The sequence below is a fragment of the Copadichromis virginalis genome, linkage group LG2 (genome assembly GCF_057382275.1).
Source record: "Copadichromis virginalis isolate Kocher_CV1m ecotype Utaka linkage group LG2, C_Virginalis_male_GT1.1, whole genome shotgun sequence".
NCBI classification, from domain to species: domain Eukaryota; kingdom Metazoa; phylum Chordata; class Actinopteri; order Cichliformes; family Cichlidae; genus Copadichromis; species Copadichromis virginalis.
The window spans coordinates 22,911,255-22,933,913 of NC_140619.1; the positions used below are offsets into that span (position 1 = coordinate 22,911,255).

At 42.1% G+C, this 22,659-nt stretch overlaps 2 protein-coding genes across 4 annotated transcripts; both read left to right on the forward strand.

Moving 5' to 3' along the window:
* Window positions 1–3,152: 3,152 nt before the first annotated feature.
* LOC146717292 (uncharacterized) lies at window positions 3,153–4,839 on the forward strand. Its single transcript, XM_085465682.1, has 2 exons — window positions 3,153–3,273; window positions 4,062–4,839. Exons 1-2 carry the CDS (start codon window positions 3,239–3,241, stop codon window positions 4,837–4,839), a joined length of 813 nt encoding a protein of 270 aa, XP_085321808.1. The 5' UTR covers window positions 3,153–3,238.
* Window positions 4,840–15,705: 10,866 nt separating this feature from the next.
* lpar4 (lysophosphatidic acid receptor 4) lies at window positions 15,706–21,383 on the forward strand. 3 transcript variants are annotated; one of them, XM_085474089.1, is made up of 3 exons: window positions 15,706–15,981; window positions 19,473–20,221; window positions 20,332–21,383. In XM_085474089.1, exons 2-3 carry the CDS (start codon window positions 19,646–19,648, stop codon window positions 20,818–20,820), a joined length of 1,065 nt encoding a protein of 354 aa, XP_085330215.1. In that variant the 5' UTR covers window positions 15,706–15,981; window positions 19,473–19,645; the 3' UTR covers window positions 20,821–21,383. The 3 variants fall into 3 exon arrangements, with proteins under 3 accessions (XP_085330215.1, XP_085330220.1, XP_085330225.1); XM_085474094.1 differs by having other exon boundaries at window positions 15,706–15,977; XM_085474099.1 differs by having other exon boundaries at window positions 15,706–15,952.
* The last annotated feature ends 1,276 nt before the right edge of the window (window positions 21,384–22,659 follow it).

Sequence of the window (22,659 nt, forward strand, 5' to 3'; positions counted from 1 at the left end):
TTAGTTTTGGCAAAGTCATGCGTATGAGAACTCACAAACGAACTGTCATGTCTAGTCTGATACAAACATACTCGTCTGATTTATTCACTGTGTAAACACTGCATGCAAAATGCACCAGACTAAAAGTAAAAACGGCTGTTCTCAGTCCAGCCAGCAGACAAGTGTTTACCAGCTTAGAGACAGAATAAATTTGCACCTGTTATGAGCGATAAGCACAGCAACAAATACATGAAGCAATTCAATATGCAAAGTTTGTGGCATTTTTGGCAAATATTGCATTATTGCTCCTGTTAGGAGCGACGCATGCCTCACTTCATGCAATACTGGACAGCGTGGCTTCTCTCGAAAAGAAAGGGACAAATTAGACAAGTTTGCCTTGCTGCTATAATTCTCAATCAGCCTGGATAAATAATTTGTTGCTGTATGAAAAAACACCTTCACAAATCGCAGACTTCTTACTGTTTCTCACTGATAAAAGAAAGAGGAACAACACGAGGTTCCTTTTCTGCAGTAAACCTATTCGCCTTGGAGCTCTTTTACCCAAGAATTCCATCAAACTTTATGTTTTGTTTTGTTTTTCATAATAACAACATTGTAAGCATTCGAGGAAAAAATATTTACGACCTTCAGACAAGTACCTCATTAATTATAGCTACCTTATTGTTTACTGATGTTTATCTAGACAGTTGCCTTCCCATCAGCCTCTGCAAACTCTCTCCAATAACTACTTCATCCAGAGCAGCAACATGCTGTCCCTAGGCACCACGTGCCAAGCCTTATCTAATGTCTCATCTAATCATTGAGCTTTTCCAACCTTTCTCTTATTGAAAACTTCTTCAAAGAGTAGCTGTGAAACAACTAACTAATCTAACTTTGCAAAGGACTTATCTACTTGAGGAAATTTCAGTCCGGATTCAGAGCACAGAAACAGCAGTAGTGAACGTTACTAATGACCTTCTCATGGCCTCTGACCATGGGCTCATCTTTGTGCTTGTCCTGGGAGACTTCAGTGCATCATTTGATACAGTTTGTTACCTTAACCTCCTAAGACCTGAACTCTTTCATGGCATGCATTTTTAACTTCGCTTTGCTACTTGAGCTGATGAATGTAAAATCAAAGAATTATCTTTTTACCTGATTTTTCTCTATAAGGGTCTGATATCCACATATGAGAACATTCGTTTTAAATTTCGATAGACCAGTGGCAGTGTAATGTTCTCGTAAGAGATATTAGGCCCTTATAGAGCAAAATTAAGTATTGTGGTCTAGACCAGCGGTCCCCAATCCCAGGGAGTTGTTTGGTACTGGGCTGCGAGAGTTGAGGCTCGGGTGTGAAATTTATGGTTTTCAGGGTTTTTATCAGTTTTTATCGTTATTTTTTTATCGTTAACTCGGTTTCCCTGGATCTTTTCCTGTGTGCTATGAATAAATTTTCTGTTTTTGTACCGTTACTGGTTTTATTTTGTTGTATTTATCCACAACACCTTAAAGCTGGTCCGTGAAAATATTGTCAGACATAAATCGGTCCGTGGGGACCGCTGGTCTAGACAACCCAGAATGTGATGTCCACATATGTGTACACCAGGTCCTAGGAGGTTAAATAAAATTGGCATTTTCCTTTATTATCTTTAATATTTCCAATAATAGGATTGGTATTAAAGGAAATGTGCAGCAGTGGTTTCAATCACATCTGATAAACTCAGATTTTTGGATGTAAATGGCTTTTCTTCACATGCAAAAGTTAATCGTGGACTTCAGGGTTCTTTGCTGGGAGCAACGCTATTTACGTTATACGTGTTTCCCCTGGCAGTATTATTAGAAAACACAGTATATAATTTTACTGCTTTGCAAATGATACCAAGCTTTATTTATCTGTGAAGCCAGGGGGCACAAATCATCTAGTTAAACTAGGCATGTCTTACTCTGGATGGCAGTACCTTGGTCTCCAGTAACACTGTGGGGAACCCAAGAGTTGTTTTTAAACAGCATATGCCCTTCAATCCACACATTAACAAATATCTAGGACAGCCTTTCATTCATCTGCCCAATATCGCAGAAACATCCCGTCTAAGTCTGTGCATTCATTACTTCTAGGCTGGGCTACTGTAATTCATTATTATCAGGCTGTGCAGTTAATCCAAAAAGCTGCAGTGACAGTACTGCAACAGAGCAGAAAGATAGAGCATTTTTCTCCTGTACTAGCTTCTCTTCATTACCTCCTCTTAATCACAGAGTTTAATTTAAAAGCTTTCTCCTCATACAAAAACGTCCTAACAGCCTTCAGCCATTAGACCGTTTGTGTCCATTTGGGCCAGTTAGACACCCTCTCTACTTTTAAGATTAGTCTTTGTGTCGGATGTGGTGACCCTGAACCGTCCCTTAGTTACGCCGCTATAGGCTCAGACTCCCGGACTTTGTGTGATCCGCTGGTTTCTTCTCCAGTCACCTCTTTTTTCTCCCCACTGCTACACGTCCAGTCTTTCCCATCGCCCCCAACCCATAGCTGGTTCTGCCAGAAGTTTCTTCCTCTTACAAGAGTTTTCCCCTCCCACTGCTGCATAGAGTTCATTCATAGGGAATCATCTGATTGTTGGGGTTTTCGTGCGGTTGTTAGCTTGCAGAACAAAGTGACTTTGGGTGGCTGCTGTTGTAACTAGGTGCTGTATAAACAAACTTGAACTGAATACAACTAATGTCAAAGTGAGTCAAGTCATGAGTCATTCTTAGCTGGCAGCAGTTGTAGTGATCATATCCTTGTTGTGTGCATGTCTCTACCTGCCCTACAGCAATACATGAGATGTTGACAGCACATGCTGGCTGTTTAGTCAACTCTTCAATCATACATCTAAAAAGAATAAAGACAAAATTATATGAAGCTGTATTAGTTACTGGTTTGATATTAGTCTGTATAAAAGGCTCTTTGAGGAAACTCCTTTTTGTCTCTGTGCCACATTGAAAAACATACAGGTTAGGCTGATGTCCGCTGTGAAAAGATAACTCTTGGGCACAGATCCTCTGCCCTTGTGAGTCAGATTCAGCTTTGCTCACAGACATGACACCACAGAGTGAGAATGAGCCAACTGAGCTGAAGCAACCGGCACTAATAAGGAGAAGAGAGCTGGGGCTCCTCACACTCACTGTTTTCCATTTGCCCACGCCGGCAGCCGGGCTGGGATGAGGGGCTAAAATGTGATTTTTTTAAAAGAAGAGATCAACGCACAAGAGGTGAAACAGGGCAATGACCTTCAGTCGCGACTTCCTGTCTATACACAGGTGAGTTCCTTAGATATCAGAAGCGATAGACGAAGGTTAACAAAGCTGAGGAAATGATCTAAATCAGGGGTAGGCAACTCCAGGACTCGAGTGCTGGTTTCCTGCAGGTTTTAGATCTCACCCTGGGCCAACACACCTGAATCAAATAATTAGTTTGTTCCCAGGCCTCTGGAGAGCTTCAAGACATGTTGGGGAGGTAATTTAGCCATTTGAATCAGCTGTGATGGATCAAGGACACATCTAAAACCTGCAGGACACCGGCACTCGAGGCCTGGAGTTGCCCACCCCTGATCTAAATGAAGCTAACTTTTATAATTAATAAGAGCAGTTTCAAACGTATTGTTTTCCAGATAGCTTTAGCTAAGGTTTGAATACATACATACTGTGAATCATGAGAGTTTTTATACACATAAACTGGTATATAGCTATTTTGCTTAGGAAATTTTAAAAGTTTGCACGTTATATTTATTTTCCAATTAAAAGCATAACTTACTGCTGTATTTTTCAGTGTAACTTGACTTATAGGCTAAATGAAGTTAACATGAGTCATCTTAAGACTCCTGTAAAGCTGAGAAATTTATCAGTGGTTTGTTTGCTTGCCTGGGTTTCTGCCTTCATGAGTAGTACTGCCTACTCATAAAAATAGAGAACAGCATTAAGAAATCTATGTAGACGAGATAAGTCAGCAGTGAGTCTGTGGTGAGGCAGCGACAATTTAGAGAATTATTTAGTGTCTAAACTGTTTTATGTCATTCTGAGCTAACCGCCCCGTGCTGCACTCTCTGCAGGTCGCATCAACTTTTAAAGTCGATCTGGGAGATAAGCTGCCTCTGCCTTCCTGGTTCAGTCACAAAAGGGGTGCACCCGGCCTCCAAAGGATGGCTACGCAGGTTTTTACTGCTGAAGCTGGTGACGGTGCTGCTGTTCCCCCATGGGGTGGGCCTCCCCCTGCTCCTGGGCTGTGTATTCAGCCTGCGTGCTCTGTTGCTCCTGCGCTCCCCTCACATCTCCACCAAGCCCTCCACTGTCCTCCTGAGCCAACTGGCTCACTCAGATAGCCTGGTGCTGCTGCACTGGGCGATTCAGCTGGGAGCGACCCTGGGCAAGTGGATGGAGGAGGCGGGCTGGAAGGAGGAGGTGAGTTTTATGAAGGACGGGAAATTGGTTTGGTGGAGAGAGGCCGCAAAAGTGCTCTGTCATCAGCTGCTTGATGCACATCAGCTGGCCTCTCTGCTGCTGTTGGGTCTGCTGGGACTCGAGGCCACGCTGGTGTCACGCTGGCCTCAGCAGACTCGGAGATTCAGGACTTCTCGCTGGGCGCAGCTCAGCTGCCGTCTGGCCTGGATGCTTGTGCTGCTGGAACTCACGTCTTTGCTACACTGCAAAACATTGCAGGACCCCTCAGCATTTCAGGATGCTCAGATTTCCCCTCCTGGCATCGTGCTTCCCCCCTCCCTGCCTACCTTCTCGTGTTATCTGAGGAAGATGTTATGGCTGGTGAATTCATGGCTGCATTACACCATCTTCTATGGTCAACCACAGAGGAAAAAGAGTTCGTATCATTAGACCTTTGTAAGAGGAGGAGAAATGGTTGTATTTATACAAAAACAAAATCTTATTTATAAAAACTTATTTTACAAGCCAGACTATGTAAGCTTTTCTGCGAATAATCTGTCATACAGACTATTTGATTTTAATTTATAAAACCAATAAAAAAAAATATACTAATGTAAAAATGAATGCTTTAAAATGTTAATAAACATGAATTTGACTACAGAAAGCAAAGTAGAAGTTACACTAGGCCTTCTGTTCAGCTGGAACAGGAAATACAAGTGTTTCATACTTACAGTAGTCATAAATAGACAACTAATCAGTGACTAACCCATCATCTGAATTCCCATTTGCATAGCCACTTATCCAGTTCAGGAGCTTCAGAGTAAAATGAAAGTGATTTTTCAGAAACAGATCATCATTGAGGAAAATTAGCTTTATGAATGATCTGAGGAATTTGCTTTAAAAATTAATAACATTTTAATTTCCATAAATGACCTTTAATTTGACCTTTAATTTGAGTCCACCTCTCGCCCTATGACAGCTGAGGTAGGCTCCAGCTTATCCCAGCAACTCTGATAAGGATACAAGGAAAAGAGAATGGATGGACTTTTAATTTGTATCATATTTGCTTTATCTGGCATTTGGGGGAAAAAGCTGCATTGTGGAGTTTATTCAGGTTTTTCAGTACATTCTTTGTATCATATGTGGTACACTAGGCATCGAGGGGTTAATCTTTGGAATTTTTGTGTTTTATCTGTTACAGGCGGAGCCATGCACTAAAACATGCTTTATCTGCATCTGTTTGAGTCTTAATGGGACTATAATTGACAAAATTAATGTAATGTTATATTCAATAAGAGTTAAAACATGTGACTATAACCATTAACTCATTAGGAAGCTCTTTACTGAGGTCACATATCAAATATGAATTAGTGTAATTTTCTCATAAACTTCTAAACAATTCTTATTTTCTTTGTATTCAAAGTCGTCACACCCTGCTCGGCACGACGATTCAAAAAGAGTTCACATTTAAGCCGTTTCACTTTTCAGTAACCACATTTAATGCCCATCTTTTATGTACAGTGTTTTATGAACTGAGCAGAGGAACGTCTGACTGTCAGACATAAAAAGACTGTTTAATTCTTTTAAATGCAACTTTTCATGTGTAAACACAAACTAAAAGCAAGTTTAGTTTTTTTAACATTACTTGGAGTAACACCTGAAATTTGCTTGGAGTTTAAAATGATGTATTGACATATATTACTAAAAAAACAAATACTTTTGGTACAACAAAATGTGTTGCAACAGGACAAAACATCCTTTAAATGGGAATCTGAACACACACGGCTTTCACACTTGATTTTTGAGAGGCTTATATGACATGATCAGCTTTACGTGCAAATGCGCGCTCACTTGTTGTCTCTCCCTTATTTAAACTGGCAGCCAGCCCAGGAAATGGTGTTAATACCAGAGTGCAACACAATAAAAGGTTTGCCGTGGTAAAACCGCACACTAGAGCTCATAACAGTCTTTTCTAAAAGGTTTCCAGTTCACTGCAGCTTTTCAAAACGGAAAACAACAACAACAAAAACAACAAACTGGGATGGGTCACAAGGAAGCTCTAATGAATGGAAATGGCCTCAGTGTAATTTCCGTAATGTCTTCTATTGATTTAATTTGTTACTATGTGGATAGTACAAATGCGCACACGCTGATTGGAAAATAATTTTCCTAAACGATTTGATGGATGGTTAGTGAAATGTGGGTAACTTTGGGCAGGACCAAAGCCACAAACACTCAGCTTGGCAGGCAGGGCTGTATCAAGACATGATCTAACCAACCACCACAGTCATACCTGAACTCCTCACATTTGTCACAAAGCACATGAGAGATTCAAGATAACGACAGGTGCTTACATCTGGATAGAATCTGCGACATAACCACGTCACACACAGCAGTCAGTGCCGAGAAATATGTGCTCTGTCGCTGCCATACATGATGAAATTAAGGAAGTTCCAACCACAGAGAGGGGTGAACACATTACATGGTTCAAAGTTAATGTGAGCAGCAGCTTCCACGTACTTGTGACTGAATCCAGAGTTTGTTCTTGCAGTGTGCGGTGTGTCCAGCAGAAGGAAGCACAGAGCTGCTTGCTCTGCTTCTTTACATAATCCACTCCAAGGAGCTCCTGACACAGTGTAAAAGACTGAAGAGGATCGAGGAACTCTGCTTCTATGCTAACCTATTTACTACTGTGTTTGTGTGTATCAGTGTGTAGCTGCAAACTCAAGTGTTCCTGGAAGAAATCAATTAAAGCTGAAAAGCGAGGAACAGCTTAAGAAAGAGGGGCCTCGGTGGCCGCTTCCTTCCCGTGATGTTTGGCAGTGGTGGCCCTACGCAGACTACTTTGGCATCGCAGCTGTCACTCACAGGGGAACAATGTGGGAGGTTACACTTTTAAAAATAACAACATGTCCTGTTTGTTCTCTCGAACGAGTCAAGGTTCATCTGCACTACAGGCTGTAAAGGAGAGACCGTGGTAACTGGGTCATTTCATCTCAAATCAACATGGGCCTTGTGCTCGACCGGTTTGCATCAAAGGTTTACGGACCGAAGTTTGTATGTCTGTAATGAGCCCTCTGACATTTAGACTTCATCTTCTCTCAGCTTTGATCTTTGATGTGTTGTCTTTCAATTTTAAATATAAGGCTGAAGTTGAAATTTTTCATACCTTGGGTATTTTCCTTCTCCTGTTCCTGTTTTCTCCCACTGCCTTTATCTGTAATAATAATGCGTCTGCTGTTTTGCCTCCGTGCTTGTGGCCTGGGTTTCACTTCTTCTCTGATCCTGCTAACCATGATTCTCAGGAAGGCTGCCATGCTCCTCGAGTTTATCTACTCTTTTTTTTATGCTTAAAACTCTATCATGTGAAAGTCACCAACAACCTGCCTGTCGGCCACTTTAAAACTCTTTCTGTGTTTGACTTTTCCTAATTAGCAAATGGACCAAACCTGTATCCACTCATTGCCAACAGTCCTGATAGGACCTGATTTATTTGTCCTAACATTTCTTGAAGATGAGGTTGTGATACGTTCATCAAAAACATGTCATTTGTTACCAATGAAACAGTCAGTAACATATAACAGTACAGAATGGCCTCTTGTTTTGACATGTAGTTCAACAGCGCCCTCATTTGGGCTGTTTCATTTTTCCAGTGTCAAAGAAAGAAAAATCCATCACTCCAGATCATTAAGCCACATGCTTTGTCACACTGTTGCAGCTATGATGTCTGTAAAGAAATCTATCAATTAATGTGCAGATTTTCGCCAACTGATTAAACTGACAGTAAGTTACAGTTTTACATGTTGTTAATCAGAATCAGAATACTTTATTAATCCCGAAGGAAATTAGGGTTACAGCAGGCAGCGCGCTAATGGCGCATGCGCACTCACAAAGGAACCTTCTGACCAACTTTACACAAACATCACATTGGGGAGACATGTCAGAAAGGTAGGCTGATAGGAAAAAAAACAACAAAATACATAACATGAGGTAAGAGGAGGAGAAAAAAAAACCACACTCAGACTGAGTGTGAATATAAATGTATATTAAAAAAAAAAAACAACAGCAAAAAAAGTTCATCATAGCCTACTTCTACCACCTGACGCCTTGTTCTCATTTATTCTGGTGAATCTGTGTGATGGCATGGATCTCTTCCTGTGGATGAGAAATCAGAAAGATAACGCATATAAAGGCTTTTAGGATAGTAAAGGTTGCAGACCTGTTCTAGACAGGTTAGCATGTCCATCCCTTGAGCTGTGACACACGTTCATTTCACTGTATTTAACTGATTTTTTTTTTTTACCTGCAAACGTACTCACAATATACAGGAAAAGTATTTTTTCCTCCTTAATTCTGATGTATAAATAAAATATTTATAAACTGTTACATGTTTCCAGCAGAGATTTCTCAAGTTTCTGCTGCAGTTGCGTCTCCAGAATGTTTTCATAGCAGTGGTCATGTGGAGTGTCGCACCAAATACAGAATTTCCAGTTTTATTATAGTGTTGTCAAATACAGGTTACTTGACAAATATGTCAAAAAGAGAGACAAGAAATATATGCCTAGTTAATTTCCTGCTGTTAAAGATGATAACACTGAAAACCAAATAAGATTTTGAAATTCATAATAATCAGTTTTAAGCAGGAATAAATAAGAAGTTAATGTTTCAACTCATTGTAGGGTGTCGCTCTCGTTTGCTCACGTTTATTAGAATTAATACCAGCATAGGACAGTCTTGACAGCAGTGTTGGTAAAGTTACTTGAAAAAACTAATTAGTAACTAATTACTGATTACTTCTTTAAAAAGTAATCCCGCTACTTTACTGATTACTCATTTTCAAAAGTAATTAGTTACTTAGTAATTTTTTAAAAAACATGATACACAACGTGAATACGTAATAAAGCAACAGACCTTTCAGCCCAATTCTATTTTTTATTCATAATCCATCATATGAAATTGAATCAAATAGAAAACGTTTTATGAGTTTTAATCTTTTAATTTTACGCATTAAGCAAAGATTTAACTATATGAAACAGTTTTTGACTTGAAGAAATTGTTTAACATTTAAACTTATTTTCTGCACATTCTGCATATTCTGTTTACACTCTTTCAAATAGATGCAAGTAAAACACAGCAGAAAATAAATAAAATCAAAGATTCAGCGGCACTAAGTCCTGTCGCTCTTAAATCTATGTTCACCTGTTTAGCAGGAGTGGAGCAGGTGGAGGTTTGCCTGGTGTCGCAGTCATGTCCGCAGGGGGATCCGGGGGTTTCTCTGTGAATGTCACGTTCCCGTGGCGGCGTGCTAGGCGCTCGCTCAGATTTGAAGTTTGATTTTTCGCTGTAGACAGAAGTTTTCTTCCCATGCAGAGTGTACAGTGTACGCTAATGTTATTTGTCACTTTTTACGGACTAAAACTTAAAGTAATGTAAGTACGGCCATGCTTTAAACTGCACGGTCATACTCTCTCCATCACTCCATATTATCCATTGTTGATCTGCACACGTCTGTTGCTGCCACGAGCGTCGCACATGCTTACGTCACTGTCATGAGACACTCTCACAAACAAAATCATGAAGGTTTAGTAACGCAGTAACGCAGTAACGGAGTAACACAGCGTGCTTACGGGAAAGTAACAGTAATCTAATTACTTTTTTGCAATAGTAATCTCTTACACTACTCGTTACTTGAAAAAAGTAATCGGACGCCCATCTCCGCTTGCCAGTGGGGGGCCACTGGAGGGGGCAGCAAATCTTGGGTGGTGGCCAGTGCCCCCATTGCCCCCTCTTAATGGCACCCCTTCCGGCCCTAAAAAGCTGTTTATTGCACTGAGATAATTTTAACTAAGAGACAGCTATGCATGTAGGTTGCTTAATGAACAGCTGTATATACAGTATATACAACCGAACTTTAAATACAAAGCTTTGGTTATATTGTTTATGCTATTAGGATGAAGGACGTCCTTTTTTCATGTATCATTAGAGGTATTTATGGATTTTTACTGTTTCTAAGCTCAGCACTCAACACAGCTATGGTAACACAGTGCTTTTATCTATTGTATCACACAGTAAAGAGGGTTAAAATTAAACTAAATTCAATTATCCCCTGGAGCAATGCCAATTTTCCCCTTCAAGAAGACCATGTTTGGAAAAGAGCTGATACAGTCTTTGAGAGCTGACTTTTTACTCCCTTGAAATGAGGAACATCAGCCCATTATATCACAAAGACAAACAGCTCAGTCTGAACAGGTTGAGGTCAGTCTGGTCAGCCTGTCTGCCTCGCCTCTCAGTCTGGAGAAACGGGCACTCACCCATGGCTGCTCATGCTGCACCTATCAGTGCTGTGGGGTAAACAACTCCCCCTCGATCTCGAGCTGTAGTAGCTCTCGGAGGCCTCAGTTAAAGCCAGCGGCATTGATCTGGGCTCTGCCCAATCGAGTGTCTAATCAGGTCAGAGATTAATGCCGTCTCAGGGACTAAGGTCACACATGCACACAGGAGTAAAGGAGTAAAGCCCACTGTACTCCTGTTAACATCAGTCCAAAAAGAGCCTACAAAGCTCGAGACTCCTGTGTTATACTGCCTTGCTGCCTTTGTCCAGCCTTGTTGTCAGGGGAGAGGCATGTACGGCATGACGGGGCTACCCCTAAACCCTCCTGGAGCCTGTGAATGAGAGGATGGGCAGAAGCAAGGGAAGAAAAGCAAAGGAAATACACTCATCATTGCATTAAAGGAGCGTTGGACAGAAGGGTCCAAGAAGAAGAGGCCAGGGAGGGAGGGAAGGAGGCGGTGGTGGCAGTAATGGGGTCTTTGTTCTGGTTGGTGTGACTCACAAAGCCCTGGCCAGGGCCGCACAGCTTAGTTACCCTTACCAAACACAGAGAAGCAGGAGGGAGGAGTGCATATGGGTTTGTGTGATTGGGGTACGTTTTGGGGCTCTAGGTCGAGGTAATATAGGTCCAATACTCTGATTATTTACACATTTAATTTTATTAATACTGCTTTAGCATCCAGCCCCTCTGATGATGGCTGAATAAATTAAAGTGGATTTGGTGGTGGCAGATGAAAGTCACTGTAAGGATATATGTGAAAATGGCATTGTTTGCACTGTTTTACATGCCACTGTGGCTTATATTAGGCCTTGCCAAATTAATGGGATACCCTCTGGATGATTACATGAAGCTGTAGCTTGTTTAGGCTCACTATCTGGATTCAATTACAGTAGTCAAGATGTGAAACACCATTCAGGAAATATGCTCTTATCACACGGTGTGACTCACACTTCTTTAAGTGCTTGTTCTTCAACATCAGCAATTAAGACGGTTAAAGACATCTGGTGGTGTGCAAAGCATTGTGTGTCTGTGTGTGTGTGTGCGTCTCAGCTCAGTTTAGGCTTTAAGCAGGATGTCCTGTCCTCCCTGCTGCTATTGTGGAGCAGTCAGCCTGCCAGACGCTACTCCTAAAGACCACTTCCCCTCTGTCAAGCACCTCACTCTCTGTGTCTCTGTCACACAAAAACACATTGTTCACACGGACACACAAGCACACACATGCTCACATACTGTAGCGCCCCATGCCAGCCTGAACACAATGAAAACCTGGCCAACACCGCCCTGTCACCTGGTTAAAAATAACTCTTTTTGCAACACATTATGGCTGTGTTTTAACAATAGCAGGACTTTGATCAGCCAAAATAGCACTACGCTGTTATTTTGAGGTATCACTCACCAGAGCTGACTGTTATGTTTTGGCTCCGTAAAGTTGCCAGGCACCCCGAAGATGTCACATCCATTTTTTTTATTGTGCTGTATTTATACTATATATAATGGGGGGGGGGGGGGGGGGGGGGGGGGGGGGGGGAGACTGTACTCTCTCTGTCAGATCTGAGGTTTTACATATCAGGAGATAATTTTTAAAATCCAGGTCTCAAAATGATTTAAATACTACCTCAGATCGTTATTTAACAGTTAGCTGCGGTAAAGCAGAAGAAGTGTGTGAAGAACGAATTACGCCGCATGATTCAACAGCTTGTAGAACCACTTTTAGCAGAAAAACATGAAGTTTTCTCACAGTGTTGTGGAGGAATTTTGGCACACTTCAGTTCATCGAGGTCTGCGGTCGTTTGTTTATGCACACATCTCTTCAGGTCCCACTGCAGCATTTCAATCATGGCGATGTATGGACTTTGACTGGGCTGTTGCAACATTTGGACTCTTTTTTTTCTTCTTCAGCCGTTCTGTTGTTGATTTGCTGGGCTCATCGTCCACTTACGTGACCCAGATTCAGCCAAGCTTCAGCTGTTGGACACATTTGACCCTAGAATACTTTGTGGTTGACTAAATAGAATAGAATAGAATTCAACTTTATTGTCATTGCACATGCACAGGTACAGGGCAACGAAATGCAGTTTGCATCCATCCAGAAGTGCTTTAGCCATGATATAGATATATTACAAATATATATTAGCAATAATATAGATATGTAAGTATATGAAATGGGTCTATTATGGTATGTTATAATGTACACGGTATGAAGTATGTTATGAATATGCTATAACTATAAGTATGTACAGGCTGTAGTGAGTACAAGCTATGTACAGGCTATGAACAGGATATAAATATGAAAAACTATACAGAAATATGAGATATACAGCTATACAGAAATGTGAACTATGCAGGTTATAAACAGTTGTAGATTTAAAAATTATGGTATTGTACAGAATGATTATTTACACAGAACTATACAGTAGTGCAGTTAAGATAAGTAAGATATGTGGATAATTTCTACAGAGGCTACATAAAGTGCTAGTGGTTGTGAGTGGTGGTTCAGTCCATGTTATTATTGTGTGTATGAGGGTACAGTTGTCCATTGTGTGTGTAGGTGGTTGTGTGTGTGTGTATGTCCAGTCCATGTGTTAACATGGGTCAGATGTCAGGAGGCAGAGTTCAGGAGTCTGACAGCTGTGGGGAAGAAGCTGTTCCGGTACCTGGTGGTTTTAGTCCGGAGGCTCCTGTAGCGCCTCCCAGAGGGCAGGAGGGTGAAGAGTCCATGTGTTAACATGGGTCAGATGTCAGGAGGCAGAGTTCAGGAGTCTGACAGCTGTGGGGAAGAAGCTGTTCCGGTACCTTGGGATTTTAGTCCGGAGGCTCCTGTAGTGCCTCCCAGAGGGCACGAGGGTGAAGAGTCCATGTGATGGGTGACTGGGGTCTTTGCCTCCAAGGTACAGAGCTGCAAAACAACCACAAATCATCACCCCTCTGCCACCATGCTTGACAGTTGGTATGAGGTGTTTGTGTTGATATGCTATGTTTGGTTTTTGCCAATAGCGGCGCTTTGCATTATGGCCAAACATCTCCACTTTGGTCTTGTTTATCCAAAGAGCATTTTTCCAGATGTCTTGTGGTTTGTTCAGATGCATTTTAGCAAACCTAATGGATGCAACCATGTTCCTTTTAGAGAAGAGTCTTTTTCCTTGCAAACAAGCCGTTCCATCTTAATGTACTAATGTTTCTCACAGTAGAATGATAATAATAATAATAATAATGGATTGCATTTATATTGCGCTTTTCGGACCCCTCAAAGCGCTTTACAATTCCACTATTCATTCACTCACTGGTGGAGATCGTAGCCACAGCTGCCCCGGGGCAGACTGACAGAAGCGAGGCTGCCATATCGCGCCATTGGCCCCTCTGGCCATCACCAGTAGGCCGTAGGTGAAGTGTCTTGCCCAAGGACACAACGACCGAGACTGTCCAAGCCGGGGCTTGAACCGGCAACCTTCCGGTTACAGGACGAACTGCCAACTCTTTGAGCCACGATCGCTGATAGACTTCAGATTGTTTTGAAATGGGCTTGTAATCCATCCTAGATTGATGTGCAGGAACAGACCTGCTAAAGAAATAGATAGGCTGGGGAGAGTGAGGAGTTTTCATGTTCTCCCTGAGCCTGTGTTGGTTCTCTCTGGGTACTCTGGGTTCCTCCCAAACAGTTAGTGTGATCAGGTTAACTGGTGTTTCTAAATTGCTCGTAGGTGTGGATGTGAGTGCTTGTTTGTCTCTCTGTGTTAGCCCTGTGACAGACAATTGAACAGTCCAGGGTGCACCCCGCCTTTCATCCTGTGGCAGATGGGATATCTATCTCCATTATTACAGCAGTTATCTTGTGGTTGAAATTTTTACTTCAATATAACTGCGATGTTATTATGAGGCAGCACTTACTCCTAGTGAATGTTTATGAATTGCTGCATCTTCAACAATATTTCAGACCGTTTGACATTTCTTCACCATAGATTGGTGCTACCTTATTAGAAATAATTCTGCACTGTAACTTGCACTGTTTTGAAACTAATTATTGACTGATGATGTTTTCAGGCAGCATGTAATTCCCTCAGAAATAGTCAGCAACCCAGGAACTCAGTTCATCTCCCAGGCATGAAAGACCTAATGTTCAGCACTCAGAGCCTCGGAGTTCAGCTCAGGTTTTCATTCTCAACATGTTGGTCAATCAGAGAGGCTAAACCCAGAACTAAAAACAGCTCTCTGCTGTGTAACCCCCCCCAAACCCCTCCTCCTGGTCCTCTCAACTGGTGTGGGTTGGGTATGCACATAACTCACTTACCTCCTCTGCTACTGGTTTTTTGCCCTTTGAACAATCTCTAGGGTACCAGCCTCCAACTTTTCCTTCCGGTGAATCCGACCTTGCCGTGCCATCTGTCCAACTCTAACGAGTAGGCAAATGTGGACCCAGACCCAGTTAATCGTTGTTGTGGTTTTCTCTGCATTATTGTTGGGTTCTCATCTTACAATATAAAGGGGGCTATAAATATGAGGTGACTGTTGTTGTTATTTGGAGTTATATAAAAAAAATGGAATTAAAAATATTGACAGAGAGCAAAAAACAAGAGGCAGCCAACATCAAAAAAATGAGCTTTGAATGTCCCTGGCAAACCTGGAAAACTATTCCTGAAAACTACTTGAGCAAATTAAAAGGAAGCTGTACTGAAGAATATAGATGATCATACCAAATATTGACTTGAACAATGAAGTTATACAAACTTTTTGTTAGTGCACTTCTGTTTATACCCGCACATCCTCCAATAAAATCTCTCCATCTTTATCTCATCCAAGCAAAATAAAAAAGAAAGACTTTTGTGATGGATCACTCTTGTGTGGCCCTCTCTCCTTGTCCTCTCCTTCTTCACAAATCTCTATTCACTCTCTCCCTCCTCCCCTCCTCTCCTTCTCACTGGCCGAGGTACTATTGTCTCGTTTCCTGTCACCGTGCGGGCGGCTCTCCGCACGCGCACAGCAGGCGTGGCGGGTTGTGATGCGGTCACATTTGTAGCGGACGGACGGAGCGAGTCGTCAGGATTTGCGGCTCGCTTAAAAACCAGTGGTTTGCGCTGATGGGTTACAGTTTAACTCGTGAGAGACTCTAAGGAAAGTAGTTTGCAGTCGGAGCAGCAGCAAAACCTTTAAGTTGGGAAATAAAAGAAGGTCTGGAGGGTTTTTTCGCCCCCTTTGACAGCTGCGCCGCTGCACCGACAAACATCAGTGACCGGGAGGTGAGCTGTCACCGTCCATTCAGCTGTCAGTAAGTTTGCTCTGCTTTGTCTTTAAGCTGCAATAGTTCCCTTTATAGCTGATGATAACCGATGATTTTGTCTCTAATGGAGAAAAAAAACAAAACACCCTTTTATCGGGTTCTGGTTGTTTGAAGCTTCTGAAACCAGCAACATGTCTAACAGCTTTAACAAAGAAAACCTAAGCTGTGGATGGAGTGATGCAGCTGAAAGAAATACCATTAGCATCTGTCTGTAATGCTCATTACTACAGATTTTTTGCAGTATGGATAGTATGAGTAGATTTTTGTGTATTTGTTGTGCATGTAACAGCCTGGTTAAATTACACTACGTCCAGCACCATATTTGTTCTTTTAGTTTTCTTTATTTTTAAAACATTTGATTAATAATTTTGTGTATATATTATCATAAAATAGTTAAATAATAAACAGGTCCAATACATTTTCTCAGGTCTCAATCAATACTCGAATTGGGATCATAGAAGAAGAAAACTAGCAAATGTTCACATTTATTAATAATAATAAAAAAGTTCTAATATTGACTTTTTTTGACTGTTTCTGCTTTGATCTAAGTAACACCCAGAGGACTTCATGTACTGTTGTGAAGTAGTCAAGATGTCCGTTTATTACACCGCGCTGTGCGTCTCCTCGTCCTCCACCTTCAGCCCTGTGTGCTTTCATTCTTTCTAGCATGTGAGAGAAAGGAACAGCTGGATATGTGCTGAGCTCTGAACTCGATCTGTTGGTATCAGCGAGTCTCCAGAGGCCTGTTTCTGTCGCTGCTACGGGGGGAGACCCCGTAACCGTGCAGCTGTCCACGACCTGTGCGAGAAATCACACACTCCAGGCTGAGAACCCTCAGCTGGACCACTGGCAATCCACAACATGCTCAAACCTTGGAAGTTCTCCTGACTTTTAAACAAGCTGTTCAGCTGCCAGATTCCCGGTTCTATAGGCTCTGCTGCATTTAAAGGCAACAACAGCTGACGGTGAATCAGGGACGCTGTCAGGGGTCCTGGGCCTGAGCCACGGCACACAGAAAAGCATAGTGTTTGTGTGGGAGAGAGAGAGGGAGGACTGGCACATTTAAAGTGTTTGCCTGTTTGTGCGTTCACATGTGGAGCCTTGTGCATATGTAAGCGTGCGTCTGGTGCAGACGGGTACAGTAGGGGTATTGTAAAGGCTGATGGAGGCACAGGACAGTGCTGATGGACTAGTGTACGCTTTACTCCATCGAACTTGAAAATCCCTATTTGATATGTTCGTCTTTATTTATCAACACAGCCTGAACTCTCATCACTTTGTACGTGCGTTGGAGAGTCTGTTGAGAGCACCTCACTGCTTGTTTAGTGTAATTGCATAACCCAGATTTAGCTCTTGTCGGGTTATTTAACTGGGTGGGAAAGCATGGGTACATTTCCATGGAAGACCAAAAAAAGAAAGTTAGAATTAGAGTTTTAGGTGAAGCTTGAAAAATGATGGATGCAGGAATCGCTTTAAAATGCCAAATTTTCTGTTTTTAATTGGACACAAAGTGTGATGACATCACAGAGGTTTGCTTTTAACTGACTTTAGAAACCTTAGAAACCAACATCATACAGCTGCACTGCTTATGAAACTTAAAATAATGTGTTAACGTGAACTGAATCACTCAGCAGTTAAAGGTTTGTAGTTCTGCTCGGTGACGTCACCTCTTTCTCAGTGTAAAGCGTTGTTTAGTTTGCCACATTTGTAATACTTTGTAAGGAAAGTTACTCTTATTTTGTGTAGCAATTTCATGCCCATGTTCTTTTACATGGAAATGCTTCTTTCCTCTAACTTACTTCCACTCGAACACTGTGATTCACTGGAAATCATTACCCCAATCCAAATAATGAATTTGTTGTGGATGTGGCAGAGATAAGATAGTTACCACTCTCCAACACATTTCCATCTGCCTACTTCCTGTTCTGACCTCACACATTCAGATTTAGCATCGAGTAAACAACTTGGGAACACATTGTCTGGAACAATATCAGATCAGTGTAATTGTTAATGTTTGACAAAACTATTGTATTTCACCCCACAGCAGTGCTCTGTGATGGTGGGAGCCGCTCTCAGCTGCTCTTTCCACCACGCTGGGTTATTTACTTCTTCCAGCTGGAGTTCAGCCATACATTCATTTTACGTTGCACTCTTTGACTCTGGTTCATGGACATAAATGGAATTTAAAGGAAATATGTAGATATCCCACTACAGTACATATTCCGGTCTCTAGCTATGTTATCCCACACAGTCCTGAAAGCAGCTAGAATGGTGAAATAGTTATATATTCAGTAATTTTGTTTCACTTCCTCTGATTAGACACTGCTGTGAAAGGCCAATATCTGTTCAGATAGAAGCAGTTTCACAGCATACTGACATAATGTGTCTGCACCCTCAGTTTTTGTTTTATCTTATCTTTGATATGAAAGATTACTGGGATTACATACAAGACTTCATGAAAAGTAGCGTGGTTATTCATTCAATATTCTCTCTTTTTATGGGCGTAAAGTTTCCCAGTCTGTATATGTGCACTTTTAAATGGTATATCCCAATTTTGTAACTGTTATAGCAAATAATTACATATAAATCCCGTGAATTAATTGAATTGACCCATTATTAGCGTTACATTTATGAGAGAAATTGATACTCGGATGCTAATCGATACTGAAACTTACCATCCGATTGACACTATTGACACTACGCTAACCGTGCCGTGTTCACCTCTTCCTGTGGAAACAACTCCGCACAGCACTGCAGCAGGGAGGCAGAGGCTGAACTTGTGACCTGCAGTTGACATTAACAGCACTGGAGAAGAATTTCTGCAGAGGTTCCACTTCAGCAGCATTGATGTCTTTATGTTATCAGCTAGCCAATAGTGTGAATTTAACAAGACGTCACAGTTATTTGTGTCTAAAAGGTTATTTTCCTCCTAAACTGACTGAAGCAGAGAAAAGTCGACCAGCAACTAGAGAGAAACATTCACAACCTACCTTACTAACTCTACTCGATCAGCTACAAATGTAGTAGTGCCAGATAACAATATATAATAATCATGCAGTTCAAGATTCAGGTTTACTATTTTCTTTTTGGCATGTTTCACGGATAAGTGCCTTTCAGAATTAAAATATAAAATATTGTGATACCTGATCACGAGCGACTCCATGATTCCCGATCCTGTCACATACAAACATGACCAAATCTTAGGACTGTATCAATACGTACATATAGATGGTTTTGGATGGATAATCCATGTAGTTTTGTTTGTATCTTGTTTCTTTTAAATACTTGGCTCTATCTGGTAGTTTCTTCAGAATTGTACACTTGAGATTCAGTTGTAGAAACACAGAGTAATACATTTCAACCAGCCATATTCCTAAAATGAAATCTGCATCATGTTCAGTTGTACCACATTTTCTGGAGAACTAGAGTGGTTTTGTAATGAGGAAGTGACTAAGTGCTTTTTCCTTCTTTCTCCACAGGAGGACTGACGATGACTCCGAGGGGGCTTGACTGGTGGATCCCCTGCTGACATCTTTGATCCCCAGATTTCCGCTCTAAAACACCCCCGTTTCCCGACAGCTTTTGAGCTGTTGTGCAACCTTTTATTATATCTTTTTTGGAGCCCCCCCCCCTCTGCGGCTGAGCTCTCAACATGGCTAGCCTGGTGATCAACGAGACCGGAATGGTGGACTGTGGGATTGACGACTCCTTCAAGTACAACTTGTACTCTGCGGTTTACAGCGTGGTCTTTGTGTCGGGCCTGATAACCAACTGTGCCGCACTCTTTGTGTTCTGTTTCCGGATGAAGATGCAGAACGAGACCACGATGTTTATGACCAACTTAGCATTATCTGATTTAGTGTTTGTTTTCACGTTGCCGTTCAAGGTCTTCTACAACGTGAACCGCAACTGGCCTTTTGGAGATGGACTGTGTAAGGTTTCGGGAACAGCCTTCATCACTAACATCTATGGCAGCATGCTCTTCCTCACCTGCATCAGCGTGGACCGCTTCCTGGCGATAGTCTATCCGTTCCGTTCACGCGGCATCCGGACGCGGAGGAACGCGGCACTGATGTGCGCCGCCGTGTGGCTCACCATCGTGGGAGGAGGCATTTCGGTGACCTTCTTCTCTACCATCAACAGCCGACACAAAGCCACCACATGCTTCGAGGGCTTTTCCAAGAACACCTGGAAGACCTACCTGTCTAAAATCACCATTTTTATCGAGGTGAATCGAGACGCACAACATACAGATGACTTTGTTTTTTTATTACGATAACCAAGACGTAGAATTAAGGTGTAATTTTCATAATGTTTTTATTATTATTATTTTTCCAGATTGTTGGTTTCCTCCTCCCGCTCTTGGCCAATTTAATATGCTCCTCGCTGGTTCTGCGGACGCTGCGTCGCCCCGTGACTGCTGGTCACGGCTGTGACAGTAAGAAACGCGTCCTGCGGATGATCCTTGTCCATCTTGGCATCTTCATCATCTGCTTCGTCCCGTACAACTCTATCCTCTTCCTGTATGCCCTGGTGCGAACCCAGGCCCTGGCTAACTGCACTGTGGAGCGCTTTGTCCGAACACTTTACCCCATCACTCTATGTCTGGCCAGTCTCAACTGCTGCCTGGATCCTGTGGTGTACTACTTCACCTCGGAGAGCTTCCAGAAGAGCCTGACCAAGGGAGGCAAAGGGTCTGGTTCTCGACCTGAGAGCATGCCCCGCAGTGACACGGAGACTAAGGACACAGCGACCGCTGTCCCAAGCGACACCCACACTCTGACCAGCAACGGAAAAGAGACAAAGATCACTGAAATTCAATTGTGACTCAAGAAAGAAGGAGAAGAAGGACAGGGTGGATTTGACTGCAACTCCTGAATTTAACAAATATAACAATCACTTGTTTGGTCCTGAAAATGGAAAACACATAACTCACCAGATTAGTTAAGTCCTGAGGTAAGTCCTGAGGCATGGCCTGGGCTTTATGGATTAACCCGGCACCAGGGATCAGAGGAATGTATCTGTGGTTTTTATGAGCGATCGCTACAGGGACCAGAGATCCAACTACACTGGGACTATTGCAATAATCCAGAGACTCAAAGTGGGTCTATAAGAGATTCTGACATGTCATTGATCAAACATAAGACATGCACACTTCCACTGGACTCTGAAGAAGATGATGTCCATCCACATGCTGTTTAGTACTTGTGTAACACAACAGTTCCTTAAGTATTATTGTTATAAAGCTCAAGCTTTCACAGTGCATTATATCACTGTGGTGTGTTACTAGTAATGCTACTGTGTAACACAGCATTGTGTTGACCTGCTGAGTCAAATGTATCTCATCATGTTGAAGACTGAGGCCAGTAAATGTCTGTTTTTGAATTGCATTCATTATTTCTTTGCTCCGGTCTTGTGATTGTCCTCACAGTCAAACCTGCTCTGAGCTGCTCTTTGTCAGCGAGCCTGTACATTTGAACTTGTGCGGGAGTTTTTCTACTCCAGCTTCTTGGTTTTTCACCAAGCAGCCAGTGTGAGCTTGTCCTCAGCGCAGAGGGCAGCTCTGATTTAGTTGAGGACCTCGGCCTGTGTGCTGTGTCACAGGCCAAATGCTTATTATGACTGGAGCAATGGTCCATTGTTTGCCTCTGAATGAGGTCTCTCTGTCTTAATCCGGCCTTAGACTGCAGATCTGCTCAAAGTCTCTTACACACAGCAATGTGCAAACACTCCAAGTACAGATGAACGCCTTTAGCTGTTTACCCAAAATCATGGATTTAAACTGCATGGAGCACAAAACACTTGTGTGTCAGCAGATTTGGATGTTTGAGTGTTGCTGAATTTGCATGTATAAAATGCAGAAACGTGCAGAATTTGTCCAATCTTTATCATAAAGTCCGAAGAGGATGCACAATCCGGTCAGAGCAGCATCTGCAACAGCAAAATAAATCGATTTTGCAGCTGAATCTGTGAAGAAGCTTCTGAATCAAGTTAAACTTTGGTCAAGTTTGGCATCTGAAGATGGAGGAACCACCTGTAGCTTAACTGCTCTACATTAAACTTGATTTATACTTCTGTGGGAAATCTACATAGTAACAGTAAACTCCTTTTATCCCCACACCTCAGCCTTATGTGGTATGCATCAACCTGACGTTTAGTTACATTTCTCTGGATGTACACAGCAGGTTATTTAGAAGATTTCGGCATAAGGTTAAAATGAAGTTTCGGTTGTTGCATAAGTTACAATGTAGATCTGACGCAGAAGTATTCATACACGTGTAGGACACATGAGTTGAGGTCAGCTGTGAGGCAGGAATCAATAACACAAGCAGATGCAGATTTAACAGTGAAATTTCCTGTTATCAACCGAGCTACAAGTTTGGGTTGGATTGCTGGATTGTTTGGAGGGCTTTATTTAATCTTCAAACCTTGGAATTATAAACGGTCCAGAGAGTAAACAACACAGTGTAGAGCAACCAGCTGTGTTGCTGAACTCTACCGTCTTCCAACCCAGCGAGTTTCAGTAGTTCAACAAGTAGTCCCTATGCCACCATGCTTGAAGCACCACCTCGTGTTTGGTCATTAAAGCATAAACTGTAGAGCCGAGGATGACAGCAGGCTCGCAGCTTCTCTCTGTGTACTTACAGCCCCCTGCTGGAGAAGCTC

Bases quoted from the DNA above. Each gene is read 5' to 3' on its own strand.
- lpar4 (XM_085474089.1), top strand. From the start codon at position 19,646: ATGGCTAGCCTGGTGATCAACGAGACCGGAATGGTGGACTGTGGGATT. The intron at 20,222-20,331 runs GTGAATCGAGAC...TTATTTTTCCAG, and splicing joins AAATCACCATTTTTATCGAG to ATTGTTGGTTTCCTCCTCCC.
- LOC146717292 (XM_085465682.1), top strand. From the start codon at position 3,239: ATGACCTTCAGTCGCGACTTCCTGTCTATACACAG. The intron at 3,274-4,061 runs GTGAGTTCCTTA...CACTCTCTGCAG, and splicing joins GACTTCCTGTCTATACACAG to GTCGCATCAACTTTTAAAGT.